We start from the raw sequence: 12848 nt of genomic DNA on the forward strand, positions 1-12848 counted from the left end.
TTAATGTACTTATTGCAGCAGTCTGCATAGATTTGGAACCCCTGCTGGTCTAAGAGTGAGACAAACTCATTCAGTTATTGTTCAGTTAAAATTCATTAAATTACGTCTGCCACCTTATATGTAAGGCTTTACTGATGTGCCACAATAATATCACCTATGTGATTGAGTTAAAATATTAATATTGTGGCTTTCCAAGTTAACATTGATTGTAGGGGTGTAACGGTTCACAAAACATTTCGGTTCAGTACGTAACTCGTTTTTAGGTCACGGTTCGGTTCGGTACGTTTTCGGTACAGCAGAAAAAATTATCACAAAACATTAAAAACATTTTTTAAATTATTATTAAACTGTGACTAATGTATTCAAATAAATACAAAATATAGTCAAATAAACATTAAGGTGCAGCATTTCGATGAACTGAAATAATCTGTATTTGAACTGTACTAGTACCTAAGCAGCCAGCTTGACATTAGGACTTGCTTGTCATTGTATTTTCATGTTGTTTAAAGAAAGATTAACTTGTCCACATTGCTTGCTGAAATGGCAGATCTGCTGGCACTAACAATGTCTCCTGCTGTGGAGAACACCCTCTCTAGGGACAGAGGTAGCAGATACAGCCAGGTAGCGCTTGCTAACATGGCAACATAAGGATACTTGGCGTTTGTAATAGCTTTGGCTCGGTCTGAACTTTCTGCGAGTGGTGGAGGCTTAAATGCTAGTGGGAGTTGGGTTTGCACTTCAGTCTTTTTTCTTTTGGTAGCGGCGATATTCACATTCGGGTGATGCCTTTTCAAATGAGTGTGATGTATTGCCAGCCGCGTAACCAATGTTAGTTGAACAATACCGACAACAGCTTTGGTTCGGTCCACCTGTCTTTGTCCGTCATCCTTGTACGTAACTACGAAACCAAAATGTTCCCAAACCGGAGACTTCAATGATGCTGGAGGATTTTCAGCTCAACTTTATCTGCGTTCGCCATTTCGACAGTTCCTCAAATTACTGACTGATTACCAAATCATTTGAACGCATCCCTGTGACCAGCTCTCATAGTTGCCTCTCGTCCAATGAAATTACTTGGTCGCTCTATGATATATACCTGAGATTACTTCCAGAAAGTTGTTCATGTTCTCAATTTGTTTTTTAACGCTATATTCGTTCGGTACACACGTGTACCGAACCGAAGGGCCCGTACTGAATAATTTCAGTACGGGTACGTGTACCGTTACACCCCTAATTGATTGATATGATTGCGATTTAAATCAGCATATACTTCTGTCAGGGGATGCCACCCCTCAAAATCTCCTGCCACCTCTTGCCACCTCATGAATATTTGTCTAGATCCGCCCCTGCACACAGTGCACAATGTCATCATCTGTTGATGAATATTTAACTTGCTCACTTGTTCGCGATGATGATTGAACTTATTGAAGTACAAATAGGAAAGTGAAAAAAAAAGCAATCAAAAGATAACTTCAGTGAAAACAAAAATGTCCAGTCTGACGGAGAGAACACAGGAGAACACAGGGAACATGGCTTTCATGCAACAGGGTTTTTGATCTGTGTCATGACTCATTGGGTTCTGTTAACAGTAGAAAAGTGTTGTGAAGTTGTTGGAAAATAAGTTTTCTGCCAGGCAACTTCTTCTTCTTTGTAGGGTTTATAAGAGAAGAAAATGACCTCTTTACCTTTCATTACACCTTTCTCCACTTACAGAAAGTCATCATTTCCAATGGTTTGGATTCCTGGATCGAACAGCACGTTCACACCATAGACTGTTCACACGCACAAACACTCATCTCTGAAGGACTAAACAAAAGCCAGAGCTAATACCCCAGTTTTACAGGGAGAAAGGAAACACTTAGCAAATGTTTGGAATCTGCTGATTAGCTACTAGCACGAAATGTAACATTAATTACACATTTGAGACCTTCATTAACAGAAAACAGAAACAAAATCACACATCATATATCGCTGGTTCATCATCACCCTGCTCCTAATTGATTGAGCAGGACTCCCAAATGTCTGCAATCTAATTATGAGATTCAATTAACAAACTCATAGGACTGAAAGAGAGGAAATTATCAGTTTTAGGAAATAATTACTTTCCAATCTTCATGGATGAGACAAGATGAAATGAATTTACTCCTAAAATCTAAATCCTTGCAATGTTAACCCAGAGCTTTGATTACCCTTGCTCTGATAACCACATTTAAAACACTTAGTATATTTAGAAAACATTATCATTGTTGAACATAAATCTTAACTATGTTATCTAAGATACAATATTGTCAGCACACAAAGTTAATTTCTTGATATATTCATGGTTCTATCTGTCTGCAATCTGTAGAACAAGACAAATAATACAAAAAAGGAAATATACATGTTTTTTTTTAATCATCTAACATCATTCATTCAAACATGACATCTAAAAGGTACAAGTTAAAAACAGAAAATCTCTTCAAAATAACATTTTATTTTCTGTAGGAGTGAGAAAACATTAATAATATGTTTCTTTTAATGGTTTATAGGCTGTGTTCATATTGTATTTATCTCATTGTTCCACGTTTTCTACTGTACATACGAGAATACTGGTCATGAACTGTCACCATTAAACGTACCAGTGAATGATGAGTATCACAATCCCAGGTTTCTGCATAGAAAAACATTGACAGAATTGTTGTTGCATGATCAGAGCTCGACACATCTTTGAGATACTGTATGCCAGTGTAAAGTGTGCAAAGTGCAGAAACGGACAAAGTAAGGCAGAGAGTTGGGTCTAAAACAGAACACATCTATTGCTCAAGTGAGATAAAGGAAACAGGGAGTGAAGCGGTGTAGAGATAAACGGAAGGAAAAAGAGGTAGAGAGACAATGATGAAGGACAGAAGAAAGTGAGTATATAACTTAAAATGAAGTCAGGTAAGGGAGAGGGGGTCAAATATAGAGGAAATTATGAGTTTCAGAAAATAATTACTTTCCAATCATCAGGGATGAGATAAGATGAGCAATCCTAAGATCTAAATCCACATTTACCTTTGCTGCATCTCCACTGCTAATATATTTAAAACACAAACCAAAGGCCTCCCTGAATCTCCAAAGATCAAGTCTGATCATTCGTTTTATAATAACTCAATTAATATCGTCCTCGGTTGAAGCTGATTGTCTGTCTTCATTCCAACATTAGTTAGCCGGTGGTTATTTATTTAGGTAGTTTCACATCTTATGCTTCTTCTTCGGATGACCCTGACACACATCCAATAGCTACTGAGTCACTGCAGGTTAAACTCTTTATCGTTTTCATCAGTTCATATTTTGCCACCTTCATCGGAGCTGCTGTTGGTGTTGATGACCTCACTGTTTTCCTCCTTGGCCTCGTTCACTGCAGTTTCCTCCTCCCTCTCTGTCAGCAGGAGTCCTCTCTCACCTATATCCTTTTGCTCTCTGTCTCGCTGCTCTGCGTCTGAGACCTCCGGCCCCCCCGCTTCTTCTGACAAAGAGTACATCTCTCTGGGAATCTCTCCTGCCCCGATGTGGCTTCGCTGCTGCCCCAGTGTTCCAGTGTCTGGAACAAGCCAAAGTCAATGTCATCTTTGGGGGGATTTCTTTGTGGCTTGACTTTTGCTTGAGCTCTCCTCGGAGACCACCAGTCCGTTAGGCAGCCCGTTGAAGACCTCGGGCGGTCTCGGTGAAGCTGAAGAACAGCTCTGCTTCAGGATGGATGCGATGATCTTGAATCTGTTGTGTTTGCTTTTCCCCTGGCTGCTCTGGGGGGCGGGAGAAACCTTGAGCGACAAGTTGGGGTAAGCAAGGCTGGACTCTGCTGAGCTGCCTGGCCTTTGCCCCCTGAAGAGCAGGCTTCCCTGTCTTCATCATGCCCATCACCTCATATCGAAAACTGGAGATGTCTTGTTTCAGCTCCTGGGAGAGCAAAGCAAAGAGTGAGCTCCCCTGGTAAATCAAGTCATGCTTATCATTCAACTACTAGCCCCAGTTGTTTGTATTTGCGCAGCGCTGTGCAGAGTATCGCTTCAATTTCATCTCAGTCAATACTAAGTGGGCAGAGCGTACTACTTCATAATAATGACACGGCAGCTCTTTTCTCTCCAAAGGCATAAAAAGAACATTTAAATGGTCTTAGGATTTTCATCTAAATCACAAGGGACAAACAATTGACAATATGTCTTAACAAGCCAGAATGGAATGATGCTAAACGATGGCCGATTGAATTCTCTTTTTTTGAGAACTCATTTGTTTAGCCACCTGAGGGAAGCAGAGCTATAAACAAAACACTGGCTCACCTTCAGGTTGATGAGGCACCTATTAGTAACAAAGACACATTAGCATGCATTTGGAGTTGTTTATGTCCACCTGATAAATGTCCAACATTCACTCCTTTCTGGCTCCACAATCTCCTTAGAGAAGTATCTGCTTTTAAGCAGCCAAATGCTCCAATATGTTTTGGTACTGAGCAGGTTCCTTCAAGTGTATAGTGTTAAAAACGGCTTGTTGAGGCTGAAAATAACACTGATCAAAGCAGCCAGAAGTTCTGCCAGAAAAACAAAACAATGACTGAAAAGAAGCCATAAAGCATTATGCCGACTGCAGAACAATCTCTGTGCATGGACAAGTACATTTTGTCACTTGAGGTAAATATTGATATATTGACCAGAAACTGTGCCTACCTTGAAGTTCTCTTCAGTCAGGCCTTCTTCTGTCTTGGCGTCTCTAATCATGGCGGCCACATAACGTTTCACCAAGTTCCTCACTACCTCCTACATCGGTTAAAAAGGGAATATGAACACAATAACATCCTCTAATATTGAATGAAAGAGTCGCTTCAATTCAAAACTCACTGTCAATTGTTCCATTTATACATGCACAAAAGGAAATACTTGATAAGCTTCATCGGAAACGTTTACAATAACCACCTGCAGATAATGACAAGTAGGAAGAAGAGACTGGAGATGAACATCCCACTGGGTGTAATTGTAAAGCCTTTGTATGAGATTGTATTGACAGATAGAAATTGCGTGGAAAGGCAGTCGAAGAGCAGAACGTGTGCGCTGTCTCTCACACACACTAGCAGATGGCAGTAATCATTCGCAGCTTGTTTGACTTTGTTTACCTGGTACTGAGTGTTTATCCTCAGGTTCTCTGCTGCTCGCCTCTGCAAAGACATCAGGTACCAAAGAATGAGTAAGTAAAAGAGTGGGAGATAAGAAAGGACATCGTTTTTCTTCACAGTGTTGCACATTTGTATTACTTTGCTGAGTGTGGGTTTCACTCCATATGGCTTCTTAGTGTTGAAGCACAAAACAATACATACTTTTAATTAAAGACAAACAAACCCTTTTTTCTATCCCTGTGAAACTTACTATATTAAAGTGTGATTTTGTGTTTGACTTACTCCGAGACTTCCAAAGATTTCACTGCGCTTGGATCCTGTTATCTTGCACACATGCCTTTTGATCCAGCATAAAAAGTACAAGAATAATTTGGGGCTGGGGATGATGTTAAAAGGGGCCGGCAGTGTGGCCCCTTCTTCAAAGTAACTCATCCACAGCTTTGTCCTAGCAAACTTCCACTCAATGTCCGCATGGTCCTGAAACAGAGATTAGGGCTAGATCAAAAGCACTGCGGACATTATCTATTCCAAACACTCATGCAGCTTTTTGTTCTCAATATGTTTGATCTGTGCTCACTGCAATGTGCTGGTAGGAGTTGTTCATCATGGCTATCAGCATGTTGAGGAGCACCACCAGTGAGATGATGTTGTAAGTGCCGAACATTGTGGCCCCGACAAACTCTGTGAACTGATGGTCTGCATCCACGTTGGTCACATACAGGTTGATCAGACCGAAGATGGACCAGAAGAGAGACTGCAGGGTCTCAAATAACCTGTGAAGGAAACACAGGTGTCACTCAAAAACAGCTTTAAAATCAGTTCTTCTAAGCAACATGAAAACGTTTCACATACTTTTAAAAGTATATACACACAACTGTTTCTTACTTTGCCACCTAATTTCACAACATCACACATGCTAGCAAGTTTAGATTCATGTGAACTCACGTGGAGAAAGCGTTATTCTGCTCCACACAGCGGATGCCTTTGCATTTCCCCCTCTCATCTGAAGCCTTTGTCTCATAGTAAAAGTACAGCTGGTTCAGCCCGTTAGCAAAAGCGAGTAGGACCTGAAGAAGAAGAGAGTGTGGGTGGAGTGGATGCATTATTTAGGTCAGGGGTGTCCAAACTATGGCCATTTTGAAATGGGCCTCAAAAAAATCTTAAAGTAAAATGGAATATGGCCCACACCAGAAACTGGTGCTTTTCTTATACTGTACTTCTTAAATGTATTTATAGTAAACAGATAATACACATTAGTATTCCCACTTTTCAAATAAATTCAGGCAATTACATTTGAAAAAATTTGATAAAAAATGTCCAATACCTTATTTGCATAACAAGTTTGAAATATACCCTTCATATTTCCGCTTATTATAAGCAGTCTGAGATTTCTGTTTTAAGGAATGAGCTGCAACACCTTTTGTAACAACATCAATTAAACCCTATGGAAAGCCATGCTGTGGCCCGGCCTTTCAAATATATTTCTGTATGTGGCCCTCAGTGAAAAAAGTTTTGACACCCCTGATTTAGGTCAATCCATATGTTTATGTTTGCATGTTTATATTCCCGCCTGGGTACACAAATGATAACAGTGTTTTACCAGACAGTAGATGAAGAGGAACTTCAGGATGTCCAGCAGCATTCTCCCCAGAGAGATCTGCAGCGGCCCCAGGTGAGAGTTGGCAGTGAAGAGCGAGATGAGGCGCAGGGAACTGAAAATGTTGGCTATGGCAAACACTGCCTCAGCCACTAGTGTTGGGTGCCACATCTCCCACTGGTTCCTGGGTTTACTCCCACTGTACTGAACAGGACAAAGGATGGCAAACATATAAAGTGAGAACACAAGAAGGCTAACCTAAACCTGTCCCTTTCATCACTGTTTTTTAAATATTAGCTTACCTTAGTGTAGGCTACAATCTTAAGAGAAATGGTGGCCAGGTATAGAGAGTTCATGACAAAGTCCATCAGGTTCCACCAGTCATGGACGTAGTCTTGGAAACCACCATCCCACATTTGTTTGATCTCTGCCCAGATGAATCCTAGAAGGACAGAGATTAACTGATTATCTAATAAATATATATATATATTTATATACTCTTCCCACCCCAACCATACACTGTTTATCCCCCTACGTGGCACCCGCTCTGGGACACGCTACCACAGCCTCCCGGGTAGAACAAACAGGACTACGCACAGCTTCTTCCCTTCAGCAGTCAAACTGCTGACAATGAACACCACGCTGTCCCATACTGCCTAGTTGTTGTCGTGTGCTGTGCTGAAGCGCATTCTGTATTCACTGTATTTATTATTATCTGTGTATTTATTCCTATTTATACATTTCCCATCTATTTACCTTTATTTTTGTATCATTTATTTTGTACATACTTCTGATAATTGTGTATGTAACTGACTGTTTTGCACTCTGGTTAGACCCTCCTGAAATTTCGTTACACTGTGCTTGCATTTTTGTAATGACAATAAAGTAATCTAATCTAATCTAATCATATATATATATATATATATATATATATATATATATATATATATATATATATATTATTAAACCATGGATTAATAACATATAAAGTAACTGGTAGGCAGATATTTCTAAAAGTCTTTTTGGGATTCGAAGTGTGCAAAAGAGTCACATAAGAATAATTTCTCAGCTGGGCGGAGCAGGTAAAGGTATTATAATAATGCTTAGCAGGTTTAAATGTTGCCATGTTCTCCATCTTAGTTTTGCATGTTTGTACGCTAACATTAGATTAGCAATAAATGCAAGGTCAGGCTTAGATGTCTTTACTTTTTCTAAGCTATTAGGTGATTAACCAATCTTTAACCAAATTAAAGTGTTTGCTTGTTAATGGATCTGGATGAACAGATTAGGGATTCCCAACGGTATACATATCAATTCATTCTGCAGTGCAATTTCACGGCAATCCCTTCAATGGTTGTAGAGACAATTCACTGAGCCACATTGTCATTCCTATGGTAGAGTTAGAGGAAACGTCTGGGCATCACCAAAGTCATTAGGATACATCACCCTTTTTACTCACCCAGCACCCAGGGCAGGATCATCCACTCCACGGTGGTCGGAGCCGGACCCTGCCTGTCCTGCCGGTCCTGCTCGGTGGTGACGATGTGCTGGGAGGCGAGGAGCAGCAGGAACAGGAAGGTCAGGTAGGAGGCCGTGTGGCAGATGAACTTGATGAAGGGCTTGCGGATGAAGAGGCCGTGGCGACTCTTGGGAGCGATGAGGTAGCAGACAGCAAACACAGGGTAGAGGAGGCCGATGAACACACAGGTGATGCACTTCCCTGCCCACTGGCGCCGCCTCCAGCCGGGGAACTCGTCGTACCACCGGGACGCTAAGAGCTGCTGGCAGTTTGGCTGCGCTACAAACTAAATGAAACAAGGGAATAGTTCAACTTTTCTGTTGGAAATACAGATTTAAAAATAACTCCTCATACACTCGTCTTAGGCATGATTCCAGCACTAAGACTGCTGGGAGACAGTATCCTCAGCCTGAGGCAATTTAGTAGTTTTTCACAGACCATAAGGCCCCAGTGGCCATATGCCATAATTAGAAACTGCAGCAAGTTCCAGCTCAGAGGATACGTAGGAGTGGGATATGTTGGTGGTGTACAACATTGAAGAGCTATCACCAACACACATATACAGTAAGAAGGGAATCATGGCTGCGTTGACACAAAAACACATAAAGGGACTGAAGTCGGTAAAAAAAATCATGTTTACAAGAAATGTTTTTTATGAGTGCATGGCATTTTTAAAAGCATTTTCTTGAAGATGATACCAGATCACTCCTTCCCGAGATGTCTGAATATGATCAGAACTTCATCTTGCATGACATTGACAAGATTAATTGAAAGTGGTTGGAACGCAAATCAACATGTGGGAAATATTTTGCCATCTTTCCTGTTGTTGATGTTTTGTGTTCCTGTGGGACCGATACCTTATGACACTGCAACAATGAAAGGAATAACATGGGAAATGTTTTTGTTATACTCCTCTTGGTAACGGAGTACAGATTTCACATGATGCCAAACTGTGTGTGTGCTGTGGGACTGCCTCAGCCAAATGGACTGCATCATGGGCAGCATCTGGTGACATTAGGAATCTGAATTCCTACAAACAAACAAACAAACAAACAAACTCTGTGTTGTATCAATGCCTCTGACAGCTTGGGAAAATGCAAACACACTTACACAGGCACACAGTGTTATCATCGTCATTATCACGTTGAGCCTCTATATCAGAGTCAAAGTGTCGACGGCACCGTCGGGTGCCAATTCACCAACTCTGCAGCCTCGTTACCATGGAAACCAGAGATCCCTATCTGTGTCAGGGTCTGGAGTAAAATGGCTCATATTTCCATACTTTGACTACAGTGTGGCCACAAAACTTGTGAGGTAATGCAGAGGGGGATGAATTTCATGGATGAGTGGAGATGAAGACGGTACTCTTATTTCTCTACCCTCTTTATGTGGGGGGGAGGGGGAGAATAGCTAGCTATATATGTTGCAAGAAATGTTGGCTGTCGCTCTACACTAAGAGTTGCTATACAAGCATTATACCAAATGTTAACTTTTGGGATTAAAAAAGTGGAAAAGCTACCTGCTGATTTTCCCCTTTTTATATGACTTATTTTATGGTGTGAACCTGATAAATCTGCAAATCAAATGTTTGCAACCAAAGTCTGAAGCTGCCCCAGGGGTGCAGGCTAAATCTTCTGATAAAGTACATGAGCTCCGTGAATAATATGATACAAAAAATGGAGCCATTGTTTTAAATTCTGCAGCAGCAGGAAATATAATTGTTTCTATCAATTTGAAGACAGCTGTGATTATTTTATAACACCCATTTGGTCGCAGGTATTTAGATTTGTATGGGGTACAAGTAAGTTGTCCATAAACAATACGTTCCTTTTGAGCCTTTATCTTTCACTGCTTGTCAAAACACTGTTCCTAATTAATTATGGTGAACAAGAGGCACTTGAGCTGCCTGATATCTTGGCTTAATCAGCATGATGTATTAAACCCCGACAGTGAAGCTAATGAGGTCAGAAATTAAGCTAATTCGCGTTATAATTAGGAAATGTATCCATGCTGATATGTATTTGTTTTAGCAAAACAGCTGCAATAATAACGTTTCCAAAACCTTATGGGATTATCGACTTAACAAAGGAAACCTGTGTCTTAATGTGTTTTTATTTATTTTTGTTTTTCACAGTATTTTATTATACAGGAAGACAAAGTGAACTTGCCTGTTTAATATACAGTAGTTAAGAATAGGTAAAATACAAGCTAAGCAATTATAGCACCGTCTCTTACATTGGCCTCAATGAAAATATAAAGAGCTTACTAATGTAATTTGTTTTGTTCATTTCCTTTATGCTGCTGTAGTACTTTGAATATTTTGAACCAGAATCCTCTTGACTGTACCTTCCATTCCTTACACACATCTACCTTTCTATTTTCCATTTGGGGGAAAGACCGACCCCGTCACACACCTCTGCTATTCTACTATCCCTTTCTCTGTCACCACCACCACTTCCAAAACTCAGCAGTAGTGAAGTGTCATATGTTTCGGCGTTGGCTTCTTCACACAACTCAAAATCATTCCCTCCTGGTCTAAAGTCCCGATGGAAAAGTATATTTTTAACACCTTTCCTGCTTCTCCACACTGTCAGCTGTCCAAAGGTGCCAGAAGAGTCCTTACATTAGAAGTGTGAGACGACAATTGAGGGTGCTTCCTACTGTGTGAAGTTTCCCTGCAGCCTCACAAAGATGATATATCTGCTGAAACTCCTCAACTGCGCTTTCACACTGCCACACACTGACTTACAACTGCATGTTTCTGTTCTGATATATGTCGAAATAAATCAATATTTTTAAATACAAAAGATGGATGATAGATTACATTAAGCACAACATCTCCCTAACAAAACTACATGAGATATGTCTGGTCATTTAGTTCACAATTGGAAGAAATCTGTCCTTATAATATGATATTCTTATACTTTGTTTGAATACACATCACCTTGCAATAATTGCATTGGGAAATGAACTGGAGTTATCCACATTTGTCATGTTAGGAAAACTATAATTTAAAGGCTGTTCATACTGGACTACTGAACTTTGAAGACTGATACGTGTTGCCGAGAAATTGCATAAACAATTGATTGTTAATAATGATCCTTTACTCCACAGCACATTTTATTGTGCAATTCCATTTTAATGGAATTGCACAATAAACATTTTGAAATGCCAAATTGCAGTTTTTATGAGATTTCACAAGGGGGCAACGTCAAACTACAGCATGTAGGAGACAGGTTTCCCTGGGTGCCTCTGAGAATCACAACAATAAAGTGAAGGTCTGTTTGTCCTCACACTGTGAATCTTCGATGTATTCACATACATTTGTGTAAGTACATCAGTAGAAATGAGAGTAATCCTCTGTTGAAACCCTCCGGGAGGTAAAGGGGATTATCTGCACTTTATTGCGTATGTGTTAGTTATCAAATGTGTCTGATTTGGCGTCCCGCTGCATCAAAGCGCAGACTGCTCTGTTCGCTCAGCTCTTTGGACCGGAGGCCTGTTGAGATTTATTTTCAGACCATAACAGATTTATTTTCTAAACCCTCGGAACAGCAGCAAAGTTAAAAAACACACACACATGCAAGGATGAATATAGAAATGCGTGCCAACACACACCATGCATAGGAGGCTTAAGAGGACAAATGCCCTTCAGTTTTTAAGTTGAAGGTCACTCACTGCGACAATCATCAACAGCCACCGCTATAGAAGAAATAATTCCGACCGTGTGCCGTGCCCGTGAGTGCCAATTATAAGAGCTGGAGTGTTTGTCTGCAAAAGCGGTAAAAGAGATGAGTGGAGATACCAACACAGACAAAACGCCCTGAACATAATAACTGCTCTCTGCAAAAACATTCTTTCAAGCCATTCCAGTTCATCCAAGCGTTCATTTAACCCTCGATGCCTCGCAGAGGGCAGAACTGTTTGGATTAAAGATCACCTGTCACAGGCAGCAATAACTTGAAACACTTCTGTGTGTGTGTGTGTGTGTGTGTGTGTGTGTGTGTGTGTGTGTGTGTGTGTGTGTGTGTGTGTGTGTGTGTGTGTGTGTGTGTGTGTGTGTGTGACATTTTCTCACACATGCCATTAACCGTCTCTTCAGAAGAAAAGCGCTGTTATATTGACAGACAAGCTAAACGGTTTCATCTGTTGTCATTTTGTTAGGAATTTTATGGAGCACATCTTTAATGCTGTACAATACTTCACTCATTTAATGTTTCCTCTTTCCGGATCAATGAACTGTTTACTAAAGATTGTCTGAAGGATCACACATAATGCTGCATCTTATGGAACAGCGCTGCCAAGATAACTGTTAATGGGATTTTTGCTTGTGTGGTGGAATTTACATAAAATCAAATTTCACACAGCCTCCTTCAGAGTAATTCGGTTCACATACTACAAACATTACAATCATAATTACATTACCACATAATGTGCAATACCTCTGTGAATCAATGTATCTTTGTCTGCAAGTCTCCCAATGCAGAATCAGAGTTTTATTTACAGAAATCAACATATTTCCTGGATTTATTTTGAGAATGAAAGTCATGTTTTTTTTTGCGTTTTTCATTATACGCAAATATGTAATATGATTTTAGGAAACGGGT

At 40.3% G+C, this 12848-nt stretch overlaps 1 protein-coding gene across 1 annotated transcript in view; it reads right to left on the minus strand.

Annotated features, from left to right (window-relative positions):
• Positions 1–2379: 2379 nt before the first annotated feature.
• The window catches only part of LOC117536739 (short transient receptor potential channel 4-like), a 28473-nt gene continuing 18004 nt past the window's right edge, over positions 2380–12848 (minus strand). Inside the window, 12 exon segments of the mRNA XM_034201737.1 lie at positions 2380–3529; positions 3532–3608; positions 3610–3830; positions 3832–3918; positions 4683–4772; positions 5126–5167; positions 5408–5602; positions 5703–5898; positions 6071–6192; positions 6726–6926; positions 7025–7164; positions 8182–8527. Of these exon segments, the coding sequence (XP_034057628.1) occupies positions 3306–3529; positions 3532–3608; positions 3610–3830; positions 3832–3918; positions 4683–4772; positions 5126–5167; positions 5408–5602; positions 5703–5898; positions 6071–6192; positions 6726–6926; positions 7025–7164; positions 8182–8527 (1941 nt within the window). The 3' untranslated portion in view covers positions 2380–3305.

This window comes from Gymnodraco acuticeps, unplaced genomic scaffold (genome assembly GCF_902827175.1).
Source record: "Gymnodraco acuticeps unplaced genomic scaffold, fGymAcu1.1, whole genome shotgun sequence".
In the NCBI taxonomy this organism is placed as follows: domain Eukaryota; kingdom Metazoa; phylum Chordata; class Actinopteri; order Perciformes; family Bathydraconidae; genus Gymnodraco; species Gymnodraco acuticeps.